A 19,458-nucleotide genomic window follows, 5' to 3' on the forward strand; every position below is an offset into this window, starting at 1 on the left:
GGCATCTAGACTCTCTTTAGTCAACAAAGAAGGGGCAGAAAATCTGCTTCACCTGTCTTTACACAATCCTTTCAGAAAAGTACTTTCCAGAGATGTTTACTGAAAACTGCTGGAAGGGAGGCGAACGAACTACCTAAGGCAAACCCCTACCCTCCAAACTGCCAAAGCAACCCACTCAAAGTCTACCTGCATTAGGGATTTTACATCTCTACCTTATGTAATTTCAATGAAGTCCTCTATATTTTATATTTAATATGTTAAGAACACAAATTCAGTCAGTTAACTACGCTTAATGCAAGCCTTTGGTTTTCACTGGGTTGGGAGCCATCTCCTTTTACATTAGCATTCTGTGTCAAGAAGCTGCACCCTGTGACATTAAGGATCTAAAAGTTTTATTACTGTATTCTGTAGCACTAAAAATCAAAGAATCCAAATCAATGCTACAGATCACAGAATGTATCATTGGGAGTTTCTCACCATTAAAAAAACATGTCTCATGATCTATGTTGTAAATACACACTCAATCAATTTTTAAAACGTATTGCTCTGAGTGTGTAGGGATGGTAATGGGAATGGCAAGGATGTCGCTGAGATATTCCTGCCCAAATGTTTCCCCTGAGTGAAAGATGTTTTATTGAACTGACATGGGAAACTATAAAGACAGTTTTTACAAATACAGATACGCACAGTTTGTTAGTTACAGCCAGACTCTTTTGTAGAACTAGAGACTGAAGTTATGGCCACTAATAATGCCAAACACTGCTTCTGTAAGGCCAGTACTTCTATAATCCATAACGGTGCAGATCGCATGATGAGATAAACTTATCTTCAGATAGTCTTCCACACAGAGGCTTATAAATGTATGTTCCTCTCACAGATAAGATAAAGGTTGAGCAGAATTATACCATTTTCCCCCAAATTTATTGAAACAACTATTAAAATCAGGCCATTGTATTAGCCTTGATATTACATGGGTGATTACAAGCGAGTTTTGAGGAATCAGACAAGAAAGCAGAAAAGAAAAAACAGCCTGTAGGCCAGTCTGAATGAAAGCAAACCACACCACTTTCAATTCTCCTGCTCTGCTGTCATGCACAGGAATGCAAGAAATAAAAGCACTTATTAAATATAAGGTGGGAGGGCTGCTGGCTGGACTACTTAGCCTCCAAAGGGCATGAAACCAAAAAATGGAAAGGGTCTAAACTTCCTGCATGCACCTGCAGCCCACTCGGTACCACTCAGTGCTAGGTTGGTATGTCCTCTTCAACAGTAACACCGCAAGGTAATTTGGAGTCCAATTGTACTTTAACTAGAGAGGGCTCCCCTAGGAATTAGAAGAATCAATTACTGCATATTAGATGCAGCAGATATAACTTTTGTGTGAGCCTTTAATTTGAAACCAATAGATTTGGTCCTCGCTAGAAAAGTATGCGCTTTTTAACTTTGACTTTAAATAGTATTTTCTCAGAAGTTTTTAAGTAAGAGTCTCTGTATCACGTTGCCTCCCTACCCATTCCTTTTAGTTCATTGCTTTTGCACATCAGAGACTGAGTTACACTTTTGAGTCTTTCACTTTTAAAGCAATAATTGAACTGTATACATTGCTACCATATGTTTCTTCAAAATGTTTAAAACATTACCAAACAATAAATCTTTTAATCAGTTTATTATACTGGTCTTTTACCTCAGAGACTTAAGGTCAAATCTGGATTAGAGAAGCTGGTGTAACCTGATAGTTTCATCAATTCATGGCAGCGCTCCCTGCACATAGTAAAAGAACAGTTTACCTGAGCTGGACCAGCTGTGGACCAGCTTGGGAGAGAAGGCAAACCTGGGGCAGAAGCATTACAGTGAACTGGGTCTGACACGAACTCACAGAACTGGAAAGGCTTCACCGGGTTCTGGTGTGTGACATCAGCTTGTCACTTTTGCAGGCACTCAAATTATTCAGGCTATTTACACATGAGCTAAGAATTTCAGCGAGTAAGAAGGGTACAACTTCTCAAAGCAGATCAGGAACCTAATCCCATTTTACGCTATTAGATCAAGGAGGCGCTTCAGAAAATGTTTATCCCCTATATTTCTGCCATGCCCACTAATTATAAAGAGCAGCTACTGGTGATCAAGAAATGAAAACAGGAATAAAATACCGACAAAACTTAGGTGCCAGCTCCTGAATTTACTAGAACTAATTGAAACGTTTTCCTCACTTTGAAGAGAGAAACCAGCTCCTGACGCAGCATCCCGTGTGCAAATCCCGCTGTGAACAAAAGTGCAACACAGCGTCTGACCTCCCGACTTTGGTGCAGAACGCACACGTTGAAAACGAGATTAAAGATCTGCTGTTTCGGACCAGGCTTGGATTTAGAGGGATTTGGTGACAGTGAGGAGAGGGGCAGAAGGTGGTAATGGCGGTCTGAGAACGCTGTAACGCTGCTTAATTCACAGCCAAATCTGTGGCACAGAGCAAGCACAGCTTTTCCACCCCTCCTGAAATGAAAGGTTGCATCAGGTTCTATCAGTGCTCTCTGGATGCCACCGCAAAGGCATCTGAGCTCACAGTTTACCACGTCGAGTAAGAAAAACAGCAGCATATTGTGGGCTATTTTCATCAGGTTTTCTTCAGCTAATTTTATTCCTCTTGTGCTATAAGATCATTCATAGCAGCTCAAAAATGCCTAATGAAAAGAGAAATAGTGTATTTGATTCCAGCCATGCTGTTCTAAGAGAATTAATCAGAGTCATCATTACCTTAAACACTTCCATTCAGTGGGTTTTATGATGAGCGCAAGAAAAGTAAACGCTGTTTCAAATAGGTACCTCTGTATATTAAATCAAATAAATGAGTGATAAAGCGCTGGCACTTTTTGGCTGTAATTCTCTTACTGCTTAGAGCAATTTCTAATGCAAATGAAGGATGATGTAGCAGAGCTATTTAGCAATTTTCTTTGATGGGCAGTGCTGACTGCTGGAAAGTGGCAGGAGTGCAACTGCTCCGATGTGGAGTGCTCCAGTGTGTCTTGAGAGCTTCCTTCCCACATCTAATGATCATTCCTGCCTCCTGCAAAGTGTGACCTTTAAACAAGGCTCAGCTGAGCAATACAAGCCTATCTTTGCACACAGGCCAAGACACAAGAGCTGGGTCTAGTCATACAGAATTTTAGGAAAGGTGCAATTTCTAGTGAATTCATTTAGGAAGTTCCACTACTGTCTGTTTATAGAAATGCACTTTATATGGATTTGATCATCATCTGGTCATCCAGGACTCCCCCCAAGGTAAGCATGAACTTGCACAGGCAAGAATACATGTTTGTGTTTTCTGAATGTCAGGGTAGTGCATCAGGGCCCATTTTGGGAACCCCGAGTGAAGGACATCTCCATCGCTCTGCCATCGGCTTGCAGCATGATACCTGCGCACAATTTGAAAAATGACTCCCTGTATAAGTTTGACAATCAGGAAAACAGGGAAATTAAAGCTGATTTTATGTCCTGCGCTGCTTTAAGGTCTGTGGGTGATACGCATTATGAAATGCTAAATACTATTAATGAAATCTAACTGGAGCATCAACACTGGCTTCAATCTCGGGAAGGAAGATGGGCTTGGGAACCATCCCTTTATTTAACGAAACATTGCATAAGGCCAGAAGGAGGTTGTCATCAAGTAAGAGCATATCTACAAAATGGAGTAGATTATATGTCTACAACAAATAAAGCACAGAAAAATTCTTCAGAGACTGCAAAATAACTTGGACAATGTGAAATGCTGTACAAACAGCATTTTTACAGTGGGATAGAGCATAGGCTCTCTTCAGGATATATATGGGAAAAGAATAAGCCCCGGTTATCGCCAGTTTCTTGGTCTTCTTGAACCTTTGTGTCTCATGGATGTGGCACTGACTGGAAACCTCAAGCTACCAAGATGCAACTCTGCTGGGTTGCAAGCTCACATCTCAGACCTTCAGACCAAATAACACAACATCAGAAGAGGCAAAGTCTTACAAAGCTGTAGCGAGGAAGAAAGACCAGACCCCCACGTCTTCACCAGCCACGCCAAAACATCGACCGGCCATCCTGCTAACAACAGCACAGAGCAGATGTCGTCCTTCCTAGAGTATGGAGGCACTCAGTGAGGCCCAAACAAACCTTCCCCAGCCCTTAGCACACCCTGCCACACACTTAGGGGGAGCAAAGGTGTTTCTACTGCTGCATCCTAGGGAAAAGCGAGACACGGTGTTCTGGAGTAAATGAAAACATCAATAAACCCACTTCCAGCAGGATAGCAGAAGGTCTGGAAAACTGGGCAGACCTTACTGAAGAAAGCGGCCAGGGCAAAGGAGAAAAACCTCAGAAAGCTGTTTTCCAGGCAAACTGGCCCTGTTTGAAGGATGCTCACCAGCATTTCTGCAACAATATTTCACAACTTTTTTTTGCTCAGACTTTTCTGTCTGAGGAATGACTTCGGAAATGGAGAGGCAGGGCTTGCTGAGATCCATATGTTGCGGTGAGAAGAGATGTAACGCTGAGCTTTTTCCACAAGACTGGGCAGGGCAATCTGTCCTCAAAGGGCATATTTACAGGAAATCATCAAAGATAAATTTGTGGTTTCCACTTTCCTGATTGGGGCGGATGGTACTGCATGATTGCTACTCCAGGTCCTCAGGTGTCCTGCTGTTTTCAATACTTTGCACTTTAAACTGTCTTACAACTGACTTTGGTTTGTACTTATTTATTAAAAAAACCCACTTCCATCCATTTAACTAGTTAATGCTTTCACAGCCCTTTGAAGCTGTAAAGCACTGCAAATTTAGAAACTGTTCTTAACAATCATTTGGACAAATGGATCCAGAAAATTGCATATTGATGGAAGGAGTTTATGTTCTTCGCAGTCAAATATTTCCTCACTCATTTAATGCAAAATTGCTTGGCCAAACAGATTTTCCCAAGGCTCTCTCAATAATGAATGTAACTTTCTTTTGTTTCTGGCTCTTCTCCGAACCCATCAGGAAAAGGTAAAGCATCATGACATAGGTCTGTTGTCTCCTGTAACCCTCTGGGACTGTTCTCTCTAATGTGATTGTTTGAAAAATCAGCAGTTTTCTGGCAGGATATAAACCAAGCCATTCTACTTCCAAATAACACTGAAAAAAATCTGAGCCTGCTCACTCATTCAACATTAATTTTTAAAAGAATCAATTTTGTAATCTTTCAATTATGGTTTATTATAATGATAAAAATCACTAAGAAATAAGGGTTTTTTCCACTTCTAGTGGTGGTTGCTGTCATCACACCACTTTCAGCAATGCTGAAAACATCTGGACTAATAAACCAGGCATTACTTATTTATATTTCAGTATTACTTATTTAGAAAGATATTAACCATCGATCCCCTTAGCAGCTGGTGACGCTACGAAAACTAAAAGCAAATAAATTCTATCTATAGGACATAAAAACCTAAAGTCACTGTGAGTCTGGCTCTCTTGTACTGCTGTAATTGAAAAGTACTTCGAAAAATCCAAAGCAAAGCCCATGGCCCCCGCTCCTTGCTCACACTGCGGAACACACGGTCTCTGTGTGAGCACCTCTGATTGCTGGAAGCTCACAGAAAGGCTGTTGTAACTGTGGTCCGCGGCCACATACCAGATCCCATTTCTTTTCACACCAAAATCATTGTGCTGAGTGTCTGGCTTGCTTGAGCAGGGACACGAAGCATCTGTGACAGTTTGTGTGTACACACGTGTACAAATTGCTGTATAACCGCTCCAAGCATCTATCAAAGCTTGCATATACAGAGCTACCTACTCACATAAGAGGGAACACGCATTGTTCGTACAGCAGGTCACGCCAGAGCTTAGCATTTAACAGCATGAGCACAATGGCTTTTATTAGGTTCACATTTTACAATAAAAAGCATACAGAAAAATAACTTGGTTTCTGATCAAAATCTGAGCTCCCTGCTGTTTTAATTCCTGTAACCAACGATCATCAATAAATAAACACGCACAACTTCTACGTCCCACTGTGAAATTTTAAGTACTGTATGTACTGAGTTGGGATCTGGAATGCCAGATGAGACTTCCAGGTATTCTGCTCCAGGATTCAAGTGAAAGAACAAGCACAAGGGCACGGGCAGAGAGGGGAGAGCTGTTCTTCATCAGGTCTGTGACCTGCTTTAAAAGAGGTTGTGCCGAAAACAGGAGGTGTGTTTGAGGCAATATGTTTCACAATAAAAGGACAAAGGCTCAAAGAAGAAAGCCACACAGGTGACATAGTTGCAAACAATGAGCGAGGAAATCAAAGAGGAAAAGATGTGGAAAAATACCAGTAATGATAGAGAAGGAAACAGATATTAGAAGGAAAGCAGGAAACATGGCAAATGGAAACAATACCTAATGAAAGGGAAACATGAGCAAGGAAGAGTTTGAGACCAAAGTACAGTGAGCACATGTGATTTGAGTTAGCTAATGCAAATGGAAGAGGCTGAGATGGGCATAAGGAGAAGGCACAAAAGCTGAAATGCTTGGGGAGCTGCTTGCTTGGGGCCAGGCCTCAGCCTCACGGACAACACATGCCTTAGTATGGCATCCAAAGAACCGGACACAAAACCACGCTCTGAACGTCACCATACAACCATGTGCACCGTGGCTCACAAATTCAACCCACCGTTTATCTCGCTGAACAGAAAATTAAACCCTGCCTTTGCAAAGCCACAAGAACTGTCGCCTGCAAGGAGACAATCCCGTGGATGGATGCACCGAGTAATTCGGCTGGTCTCTGGGCTCCCTCTCCTCCCTAGCGTTCCCACCCCAGCAGCCTGAAGGTGCCTTTGCCTTCCCACTGATATGGCCAAGAGCAGCAGGGAATGCGGTAGAGAGGTGGGAGCCTCCAACTCCATCCCCTCGACGGGAAAGGCTTCTCTGACTTAATTCTAATTAATGTTCTTGCCACTAAGATAATTTGGGAGATCTATGCATTCCTGAGCCAAGCACTTGTAACTTAGAGCTCAATATTCCAACATACAAAATGAGAGGCTGGTCTATCCCTGTCAAAGCACCATTTTCCTATTTGTTCTTGCATGCTCCACCTATGGATATAACAGAAAATGAACTTGCTCATGTGGCTGGCCCTACTACTCAGTAGTAGCCAATACTCAAACAAAATTGCCACAGATGACAACACACATCTTTACAGTTTTCTCATTCACCTAAAGAGAGATGGTATTCTACTGACTCAGTGTCAAGCTACCTTCATTTTTCTAACACAAACCTGAAGGACCTAAGATTACGTTAAAATTTTTGTTCAATGCAGCCATGTTGCAAGATTTGAGTACCTCTGGCTTACTTAATTTTAAAAAATTTCTTGTGAAGACTACATGCACCGTTTGATTAAAAAAGAACTTCTAACCATTGGTTTTAATATACCGTTGGTTTTGAAGTACATAAAGAGTGGACACAAACTTCACTGAAGCATGCAAATCTACAATTCTGTGCAAAATGTTCTCTTTACAGGAAGTGCAATAGTACTGTAAAACGTAATTAGATATAATCTTCCCTGTTTTCTTTAGTTATTAACATTATGTAAAGATAAACTAAGGCATAATGAGTCTTTTCATTATCACATAATTGTTATTTTATTGGTTACATTACAAGCAATATAATACTATACATACTTCCACCTCTCATATTAGTGGGCAATTATTTTGAAACTTTCTATTATAATCTACCCACAGAGACCCATGTATTAATGCTACCACGTTATTACAGTATGATGATGACCACGGTTTTGAAATCAATATGATAGCCTCAGGGAAAAATGTGAAGTAATAATGAAGAAAATATCTATATTATATGCCAGTTTCAGTCCTGGTACACAGACAGAAGTTTAAGGGAAATGTGGAGCTGCTCGTGCTACTGCTATCTTGAAACTGGTCAAATACATATGAAACCTGTGGTTGTTATTTCAAAAAGAGGAGGAATACTTTTAATTGATCCAGAATTAAAAGCTTGGAAGTGGAAGCAGAGTAACCCTTCCCTGAATATATCATTCACAACTATCATACTAAACCATTGCCCAAAGTACTATATTTTCCACTGATAATGCAATGACCTGGTCTTAGTTACTTGTCCATTCATTGTCTTTCTCCTAACCAAGCAAAGCAGCATAGCTTGGAAGCTGCTGGTCCTTAGACAAGTCTAAGCAGCACATAAAGCTTGTGGGTATCCTGAGGACATCTGACACAAAGTTAAATGAAATTTCACATCCACAAGGCACTACATTGGCGAGACCCAAAATACCTCTAGGTGTGGGAAGGCTCTAAGCAGCCACTGCAGCTGGAAGTCCCTGGCAGAATCTGTACGGTGGAGCTGAAATCCAACTCTATCGAACACTGTGCTTTCTTGGAAGAGGAGGTAAAGGTAACTTAAGATAATTAAATAAGCCTGGAGGAGTTAAGGCCCGCTGCTTTCTTCTACTCCAAATACAAAACGTATTCCAGTGTCATCACTAATATAAAATCAGAGCAGCACGGAAAAGAGAGAGCGAATAAAACAGAATACTAAGGTCCAGCAAAGACACCATTCTCCCTTGATAACAGAGGACAAACACATGACAAACACTGGTCACATTTTGTAACAGCCTAGAGGAAGGTGTGGGGACAACGCTAAGATGGATGGACGCAGGATACGAAAAAATAATACCCAAAGAAATTGAAACTAAAAATCTTCTTTTAGAGGAATACTGCTTTGCAAATACTCTTCAGATTATTTTTTTCCCTAACATTTTGATTGGCTGTAAAAAGTCACGAGACTACTGCTAATTTCATATGGAAGGAAATGCCAGAACATTATACCACATTTGGCTGAAAACAGGTTATAGAGCAGCAGAAATAGTTTCCACTTTGCAGTTCCAAACCATTCCGACCCAAAATTAACACTGTAAGAGACTGAAATGCCTTCACAATAAGCACACAACATTCAGAAAGCTTTATGGGCATGAATTTCTGCACAGCAATAGCTTGTGCTTTCCTCCGGTGTTCTTTTCTCAAGGAAGTCAAATTGTAAAAAGGGCATAAATATTCCTTGCATCACAAAGGCATTTTGAGGCTTAAGCAATACCTGCAATACTTTTGGAAATGCTCTCATGGAAAAGGTTTGGGACGCTCTTCAGAGACAGGATCGCTAGCATCTCTAATGGATGTACTTCAAGGAAAACTCTGAAACAACATACGGAAAGCAAACCAAACAGAGAGCACATATTTCCGACATTTATGCTTGGTTCTATTGTTAAGATAAAAGCATGCTGTTTGTTCCTTAGGATTTCATCTGCTATCGTTTTCTTTCCTCTGTCGGTAGTGTAGAATGAGACAGCATCTGCAGCAGTTTTTAAAGTTTTGCAGCAAATCCTGTACTTTGGAAATTTTAATGAGTCGTGTAGAGAATGTTATTAGACAGGGAGTTCATCCCTGCTTTCCGTAACCAGTATGGCTATAGCAGAGAGGATGTGCTTGCTGAGACGACTGGTTTTAAAAATAAAGAAACAGAAGTCTCCAAAGACCAGGATGGGATAGTAACAGCAAACTTGCAAAGAACAAATATGGGCATTTAGAAACCTTTTCTTCTACTGCAGTTGCGTGTTTACTGAATACTTATGTACTGTGCAGTGTGGTGTCTCTGGTATGCGGTCTCAGCTGTATTCAATGCTACTACCAACAAGAAATGCTTACAAAATCTTAAAAATAGAATGGCTGAACCTTTGAACATCTGCATCAAAAAGTATTCCCCTTCACACCCAAACTAAGCTACACATATTGATCAATATCTAGAATGCCACACAGACTTGAGGACACTCCTCAAGATTCATAATAAATCCCCACAGTTGTAGTTGTTTTTCCAAACCGCTATAGCTTCCAAAACCTGCTGAAGATGTGAATGCCTGAGAAAAACTGTACGTGCTGCTCTTGTGTATGTTGCTTTCTAAATGCACAGCTGCCTCACTGTTAAAAGCTCAGAGAATTTGAGTATCACAGGAACTGTATAGGATGTAGTCAGCGGTTGTTTTCTAAACACAGGCTGTAACATATCCCAATGGCACATCAAGTTCTCCGAGAAGCGTGGTTGTGAATCCTGAGTTACCTTCAAAGATGCGTGCTATAAATCCACGTGAGCACATACATATCTGTACAGCTTCGCTGTTCTGAAGTTGCAGCCTGAATTTTTTATATGGAACACACGATAACAGACATATAAATAAACAGTGTAGAACATCTGTTGCGTGTTTATATGGGTAAAAATACACACTGAAGATGTGCATGACCAAGCGCCTAGTTACACTGAGTTCTAAATTAATGACACCAAATGTCACCATTTTCCCCTCTTTTTCCTCACACCTGTGTGTATGAGGTCCACACAGGCTTGATTTGTTATCAATTAAATTTTCAGTGAAGTATTTGTTTACTAATCTCTCTACATTCTAAGGTGAGGTACTCCAACACCTGTTCAGCCTGTTTCTACTTTTAAACAGTTTCTCTTTTGCTGTGTTACCTACTTTTTCAAAGCTTTGAGAAGACAATGTTTTTTTTCTAGACATCATCATTCAGTGAGATATCAGAAATTGGTTCTCATCCACCTTTTCTTATAAAAGTATTTTCTCGCAAGTTTTACTAGCTAGTGGGTGTGGACAGATGTAGAGAAACTCTTCTCTGTCGGAAGCGACAAATCACTGTCGTGTTTTATTCCCCAGCTCCTAAGGTTGCTTATCCTCACTTGAGCAGCGACTCTAACACAAAATCCCCCAATGCACCCCATGCCGTTTGACTGCACTACGTTGTCTTTTCCTAAACTCTGTAAATATGGCTCAGAGGACCTTAGGGAGCTTCCATTAGAAAACCCACAGTTAGCATGCTACCCGTTGGTTACTGATAAAGTAATAGTAACATTGCATTTATTTTCTAAACTACTTGATATATCTCAGAAAAGTATTGCTGTGTGACAACTGGTGATAAGTATAGACTTCAATGGTAATCACTGCGTTTTAAAGACAACTATTTCAACTGGCAGCAAGGCTGAGCTGAAAAGATCAATTAATTCCTTGATTTTTAAAGCATCACTTCTGTTCCTTTAAAAGTTTAAGCTCCTTCAGGAAAATCCAGGTCTATTTGAAACACAGTGATCTGAAAAATGAAAATTTTGCACTATGGAAGATGATCCAGTGAAGCTCATGTGAACACCTAAGGCTTCATTCAAAATCTGTGCTTCTGCTCATTTTTCCCTCCAAGCCTTCTGCCTTGCAACCATGAAACACCTTCACTGTCAGCAGCAAACACAGAACCAGTTCAATCCACAGCACTACCAGGGTTTCTAGCATACGGATCACCGACTTGCCTAATCCTTTCTAAAGGTATATGCTCATGGGATGCAAGAAAATGGGAGGCAGAATCTCATCTACACACACCATCCCAGTGTTGCTCATGAGAGGTATCAGCAATACCCTCATGACTAGAAAAGCTGCAGAATATTTAAAAGCCAGGATGGAAAAAGTGTGTGTAATGAGTACAATACCAAACATTGTATAAAGATTTAACATCTGGCTTGTCAGGAGCAGAAAACTGATTCAGCGGCACTTATAGAAGATGCTATAAATTAAGGGCAATAGATACTGAATTAATTCAAAGAACACGTGAACATGCACAAAGATAAAGTAGATCCTGATTATGTATTTCTTGACCTGAATCATCAGGTAAAAAGAAATAACTCCATGGGTAAAGTCAGCAATCACCACAGAATCAATAGGTGTCTGAGCCCACACCAATCCATACGCAGCCACAGTTTTATCACAAAATATTAGCTAATATTGATATTTTTTAATAAAGTTTCACTTCGCTATGTAATTAGTGTAATGTTGTAGGGGTTGTGTTTCTCAACAAAAGTACCAGTGCCTTGTACAGCACTTACTGGCACGTTAATAACAACTGGACTACTTCTATTGAGCTCCATCTGCCTAACAGAGAAAAGTGTTCATCTTAATTAGGAAAATCTTCATAAAGAAATACAAATGCAGTTACTAATGAGCTGAAGGGAATAAATCTAGGACACTCAGGAACAACTGGTGTTTTACCGGGAAATGGAAGAATGAATATAAACCCCAAAACAGTTGTTAGCTGTCCAGTGATTGACTACAAATAGCAATAGATGTTGAGCTTTTAAGTGTTTTATAATGAAAAATCTATTTATTTCATTAAGGCTTCATGCTTTAGACCCTTGTTTTTCCAGGTAATAAAGCAGTCCTGGCTGACAATGAAACTATTTAAATCCTCTATGAATTAAGATGGACAAATCCATTAGCATTTTTTGAAGGAATTACTTTATAAAAAGAAAGAATGGAAGTGCCAAGCAATGGTTCAAGAAAGAATCCGCCATCGAGCGCTTGAAAAATGGTCACCAGATCACTGCTCCAGGGAGCTGACAACTTTTTGCTGACTTCATTGGTGCAGCATTAAACTCTATATCATCATGATAAAGACTATACAAGAATGTAAACTACAATTTATTTTTGTCCTTAAGAATGTTTCAGGAGGCATTACACATTTCCTCTGCCAATCTGAACCAGTTTTTCCACCATTTTCTTCAAAGAGTTCTGTAATTTAAATACATTGATATGACGCGACTCTGGCCATTTTCCTTTCAAAACAAAATTAACTGATCTTCTAGAATTTATATTTTAGAAAAAGCATATTAATACAAAGCACGGTTGAGAAGTACTTCCTAAATCTAACCCTCTGTGTCAGTGTTCACAACTTCCCAATGAAAAACCACTTTCTGCAAATATTACCTAACAGTAGCTTTTATGTTTTCTCTGAACGGCCTTGATAGGAAAACTAATACGTATATGTATGCAAGTGCAAAAGTGGAAATAGCATTACTGTAATATTTAATTCAGCTTCCAAACCAGAAATACAGCTTAAAGCTCTGACGTTCTGGCCGCTGACAGCTTTACTACCTCAATTCACAGAGAATATCACCAAACAATAGAAATTGCAGCTACTTGAGCGTCAGAGAATGTAATTTCATTTATTCATTTCAATGACGTTTTTCCTAGGCTACAGCTTCATGTGGATTAGTCAGCCACATCAAAACCCACGTATTGGCTGAGGTGAAGCTGTGATGACTGCAAATGTCTGACAGTGTCAATCTGAACTTTAGAAGAATATAATTTGCTAGCTCTAAATGACAGAGATATAATATAGGTCTCGTATATCTCCAAAGCAATAAATAATTAGTGAGCGGAACTGAGGAAGAGAGCAGGTTGAGCACACCCCCAAATTTTGAACCTTGATGCAGAAGTCAGTGATCACAATGATCCATCTTTCTACCTTGAATGATAAAACAGCTTTCTCGCAACCCAACACACAGCACCATCTGGCATGAACAGAACAAACTAAGAACTTCTGGAAGAGAAGCACAAAAGCAATTTAGTTTCTTCAGAATTGTCCAAGATATTAACAAAAATCCTTCAAAACCATCCGTTTGACTGCAAATGTGGCTCAGTGAACCTGCCTGCTGTAGACACGTGTACAGGTAATAATCTCAAGACGATGATGTTGAATTGAACTGAACTGTTTTAGTTATGGGATCGGTGTTGTCAGAGTTAAGATAGAAAATTGTCTACCAAACTGGCTGAGTTTCAACATATTATCTCATGTCTCTTAATGGGGATTTTAGGAACTCAGAATACATCTCCTCAGCAAAGCACAGCAGGCTCTTGTCGGTAGTTATTTATAAAAAGAGTGACTACGAACACCAAGTTTAGCTGTGCTTTGAGCAGTGTCACAGCACAGGCATCACCGGCTGTTTGCTGGGGCTTCACGTCCCACGGGTGCAGTGGGACAGGAGCAGTCTGGTCACATCGGCAGTGCCAGGAGGGGACGGGGAGCTGAGCCATCCCCGGCACCCCTTGGATGTGCTGTGCTGCGTGGTTAGTCTGAGGTGTTTGGAGTACAAACACACACGGAGCCTGCAGTCTGGGTGACATTACACTGTCTCGCTGATATTAGCACAGATTTATTTTATCATCGCTTTTTGAAAGTGACTTTTAACGCAGACTGTTTTCTAAATGATCCTTAAAAGACACTCCTTTCTTCCACATCACCTTCACCTAAGGCAATAACATCCAGTAGCACTGATCTATTTGCTGCTAGTTTTCATTAATTTTACCCTCCCTAAGGGTGGTGCAGCTTTGGTGCCAGCTAATTAAAACCTATTTAGGGCTGTTCAGTGCACTTTATCAGACCAAAATTAGCTCCGCTGCTTTAATGAAGACTACAGTTTTCTCTGTTATTTCCAATTAAATGTTATATCATATTGCATTCTATTTCTAACACATGGCAAAGGTAGAGAGGGGCTTTATAACCACTTACCTGGATTGAGGTACATAAAAAGATGCCACATTTAATTATTACCTAATGTTTCTTTAAATTCCTTCACTAGACTCAATACATATCATATACCAAAACATTAGTGAAATAGTGGAAGAAGCTGCCAGCTTTATGCTCCCTCTAGGGAAGCACCAAGTAAAATGCATTAATGAAAAATTGTGCACGTCTGGTAATGAATATTATTTATGTACAACAATTATTCAAAGCAGATGAGCGTTCACTGCCTTGAACCCAAATGCTTCACTAATGAAGACTCTCAGAAAGAACATATGTCCCCCAGATCCATACCACCACACGCAAGGTTAATTCTCCAGCGTGGATAGCCCATCTCAGAGGGAATTTCCCGCTGTTGTAGAATTTAAAAAAATATGCTTCATTGTGAAACAAAGAAACTTGTTTGTTGGAATTTAGAGGCAATTCTTGTTTCTTCCATGAGACAATGATAAAGCCAAGCTGTGCGTTTTGAACCTGCTCTTGGATGAAGCTCACACACCAGTGGCGCAGGAGCAAAGCTCTTCTGCAGCAGAGAAGTGACTGCAGCATATACCTGTTAGCTGCTTCTCATAGCATCCTTTAAAACCTCAACACCAGTAGGATGAAAATACTGAAAAGTCCCACTAATTACCTAAAAAAATGGTACATCAAAGAGTAGAAATAGAAAGCTCATTAAAGGCTTGACAGACTAGAAATCTGTTGCAATCTTACTGTGCGTTAGTAGCATACACTGTACATAAGGACAGTATTTTAGGATTAAACTAAAATAGATGTGGTTACAATGCACTCAGTATGTTTTAAAATATGAGTTGAACTTGGTTTCCTTCCAGAATTTTTGCCGGTAACACTTTGGGACAGACCTCTGTTCAATCTCATATTGCAAGCCAGAGCTGATGTTTCTCTAAGGAACTAAAGGAATATTTGGCTGAGGAACCCGAATCTGTCTCAGCATCCTAATAGTCTGGCACAATGTGCAAAACTCTCTTCATCACCCACAAATCTCTTGTGCTCTCCCTTTACTGCTTTCACAAATACCTCTAACAGCCTCATGACCCTCCCTCAAAACAGCAGACAGGTCCTGTGGATGTTACACAAAATGCAAGTTTCCAGCTGAGGTCCCCCGATTAGTAGGAAACTGCAGGATGTTTTCTTGTGACACAGAAGATGTTGGCTGGTGGCACAGTGATTGTTTCCCTTGTTTCTGGCTGACAAGCGCACTAAATGATAAAAACACCATTTACTATTTGACGTCGAAAAGTGAAATGAAAGGTGCAGTAGATACAAGGGTATTATCTGATTGCCACTGTGAGAAGCGGTGGGTTTTCTCATGATGTTAATAGGAATGCACCTACAAATGCAATGTGATGTGGGTCACGAGGTAGGCTCTTTACAATTTGTCCTATTCACAGTGTGAAACTTTTAGTTGTTGTAATGGATTAAGGAGAAAGAAATTGGGCCACTTTGACATTAGGCTGCTTAAGAACTTTGTTCATAAGCACAAGGAGAATGGAAGTTCAATCTGCCTTTGATATACAAAGAAGCATTTGTATTGTGTTAATTGCATCATAATAAAACCTTAAGATGTGTTAATTTGTTGGAGAGGAATGAATTAGGTTGGAGATGAGGATACTTTGACATTGGATGATGAAAATTTTTGATAGGACATACTAAGGTCTGGTTTTACAATAAGAATTTTGACAAAGTATTGTAAAATCACTGTGACCTGGCTAACATGGAAAAATCATAAATATAAACCAATTTATGCTTTGTAATGCAATTATGTACCCATGATCACACATAGCTTGAATAATATGTAAACCATATGACCTAGATTGTAAGAGAGATCAAGAACAGATCTTGTGTATTTTCTCTGTCAGACTCTGTTCATCAGTTTGCCCAGTTACACTGAAGAAGTCACGATAACGTTGACACCTTCATGACATATAGGAGCTCCCTCCAACTCCAGAACTGCAGCAGCAACGTGCACATGGTGAACAAGCTGAGGGGAAAGCTCTCCTCTACATTTCAGTAGCTTCAAACAAAGGAAAAATCCAAACTTACCCAGTTAGACTTCACAAAGTGAACCAAGGAAGTTTGAGAGAACAAGCTCTTCTACTTCAAAAGCTGAGTAAAAATTCAGACGGAGTTAAACTGTGAATATCTATATTTTTCATTTTGTCAGAATAACTACGCTCCTTCACAACTGCAAATTCTCAGTGCGCAAATTCACAAATTAATACTAAGACACAGCAATGTTCTGGAAACTGCTTCCTAGTTAGCTCCGGTGAGTCTGCCTGACAGGTGCTCTTCCATGCCCACACACAGGTGAGCAGCATTTTTCCACAATTTATGGTGTTAATTCCACAAATCCAATTTCTGAACACTCTAGACAAAGCAGTGGCCCTCACACTTCCATCTCCTCACAACCCACTTAAGCAGCATTCTCAGGTATGGAAAATAGGATTTCAGCATAACTCTGGTAAAAACCTAAATCTGTTACTGCATCACTGAGACTCCATTTTCACCAAGTAACAGAAATAATATATAACACTGAGGTTTATGTTTGAAGAGAAGCTACAGTGCACCTCAAGAGAGAAGAAAATACAATATCCAGACTTATCCTTTGGTTGTGCATTTGGAAATGTTTGTGTGGCATAATCCTCTTCAAATAAAATGTCAATTTAATCAATAGTAAATTGAGCTGAAAACAACGCACAGCTTTGAAAACACTTCAGGAAGACATCCAATATACTTGGGACTCAAGCCAACGGAAATGGAAAGAACAGAAGGTAGCGTAGGTGGGGTAAATGGGGCCTGGCTGCTGCCTCATCAAGCGCTTATAACAGTCAAAACCACATAACAATCCATTAAAAACGTATCTGGGGACTCATTTAGTAGCTGGCATCCGGCACAGACTTCTCTCACGTATCTTTTGTCAAACATTATAATTGTTCTTCACAAGTAGGACTTACCGGTCTTTTCCCGTCTCCTTCTTAAATACCGCATCACAGTAACTCATGCGCTTCTCTGTCGTCACGTAGATTTGGGCAGTTGGGTAGCTCTCAACAGTTCTCTTTAGCATGTTGTACACGATGCCATTTCCATCCTTCCTCATGTTTCGAAAAGGTCCCCAGATCACATAAACAGTGTTGTTGGTTTCTTTGAAGAAGTATTCAGGATTCTTGAGTAGGAGAGGCACGCTGGTGTGAGAGACCACTCTTACGGTTGTCCTCTTCCCAACATCCTCCTCATAGCCCTTTGTGGGAGCATTGTTCATCCTCCATATGCAGGAGGACTTGTCTATCTCAGCTCCCACCTTCTGGCCAGCCATCTGTCCCGAGTTTGAAACAATGGCACAGAGGTCACAGTCAAGCTGTAGAGGCTGAAAAAGAAAAAGAGAACAAAAATATATAGCAAGTCTTTATCTATAAAACACGAAGACTGAAAATTCAGCTAAAAGAAAAACAAGCACAGCCCAACAAACTGATAGCAATGCTTCTCTCTAGAAAAAACCAAACAACTTTAACCATGCCCATGTGGTAGAGCCCTACCACTACGAAACACTGAAACACAACCCTTTTTAGAGAAACAGATGGCAGTTCCAATATTTTTCTCTGTTCTCCACCTTGCGAGGTCAACTAGAAAAAGAATCATTCATTTTTTCCGCCTAAATGTTACTCTTTCCACTAGAAAACAATACAAGAAAGAAGCAGTAGAAAACAATATTTAGATCAATTCCTTTTTTTCTTTTAACAAGATGTTGTCAGCAATAGAAAAAATAATGCTGGAACTTTAACTGTGCAGTGACTGTGTTTTTGTGTCTGAATGAATTGTTCCCAACTATGTGATAGAGGTCAAATGAGATGTAACTCTAAAAAGCAATGAAAAGCACGAAAATCCTGCATTTGGAAAGGAGATTTAGACAAAGGAATACGGTGTTCTGTCTGGAGAATGGTTCTGATCCATGAAAAATGAGAGGCAGATGGACTGGTGACATGTGAACCAGTAACGTAACCCTGGACAAACTGAAGTCAAAGACAGTATTTCCTCAGTGTGTCCTAGGGTACTATTTCTCCAATACAAATTGAAAATAGGAACACTTACCTAACAGAGGTATACGGATCTCTCTCATGTTCCATTTGTCAGACTATACACAGTAAATGCATTTTGGTTCTTTTTTACCAAGAGTAAAAGGAAATGCCCCATATTTAAGTTGGATTGTATGAAAAGTTTGGCTAGAAACCTAAAGCGAATGAAAACTAGATCCACCAAAAAAACCTACAGAAGACAGTCCAGGCCACAAATCATCGACAATTTTTTGTACAGTCACAGACTTGATCTTCTGCCACGTTCCCATCTGGAAAACAGTGACTTCAGATCAGTGTTTATTAGGAATAACTAATCTGATGTTCTCTGGACATTTAGCCCGACAGGATGCTAGGTGCTTTTCTGATCAGACCTGTCATTATTTCCCTTCAAAATCACACCTCATTTAGTTGATGTAGATGAATATCCTGACTACATTTGACCACTATAACCTTAGGACACGGTGCCTGACGAAACATCATGGTTTTTTAATATATCTATGATGGCGGATAATACAAGGACACGAGATAAACATCTGAAAAGAGCCAAATTATAACAGCTAAAGTATCTCATCTTTGGGTGACAAATATTGTACTGAACTAAAATACATCCCGCAAGGCTTCTGCAATAAATCTCACAATTGCAAAGGTTTGATTTCTCTATGTGAGTGATTCATGAAAACATTCTTTCCTCATTTCATCAGGAGTTAAAGATGCCTGACTTCATGCAAAGGCATTGGCAACATTTCCTTTGCAGAACACCGCGTATGTTTTTATAGCTGTTGCAGCTTTAGAGAGCTGTCCTGCATAGCTCTTTGACAGCAGGGGTAAAATCCCAGGAGATGCAGCTGAACACAGTCTTTCTGTTTACTGCTTAGTTACAGAAATCCTCTCTAAGATACATTATGAGGACATGGCTGGGTGACCTAAACAAATCCATAAGCATAACTCACC

At 40.0% G+C, this 19,458-nt stretch overlaps 1 protein-coding gene across 7 annotated transcripts in view; it reads right to left on the reverse strand.

The window, feature by feature from the left end:
• The window catches only part of ST6GALNAC3 (ST6 N-acetylgalactosaminide alpha-2,6-sialyltransferase 3), a 249,812-nt gene that overhangs the window by 61,889 nt on the left and 168,465 nt on the right, over positions 1 to 19,458 (reverse strand). For all 7 annotated transcript variants that reach the window (XR_011739815.1, XR_011739814.1, XR_011739811.1 and 4 more), the window contains one exon: positions 17,392 to 17,801. Coding sequence is in view for 2 of the 7 variants with exons in the window: in XM_071810561.1 (XP_071666662.1) it covers positions 17,392 to 17,801 (410 nt within the window). In the remaining 5 variants the exon portion in view is untranslated. The remainder of the gene's footprint in view (positions 1 to 17,391; positions 17,802 to 19,458) is intronic.

Source organism: Patagioenas fasciata, chromosome 6 (genome assembly GCF_037038585.1).
Source record: "Patagioenas fasciata isolate bPatFas1 chromosome 6, bPatFas1.hap1, whole genome shotgun sequence".
Lineage (NCBI taxonomy): Eukaryota > Metazoa > Chordata > Aves > Columbiformes > Columbidae > Patagioenas > Patagioenas fasciata.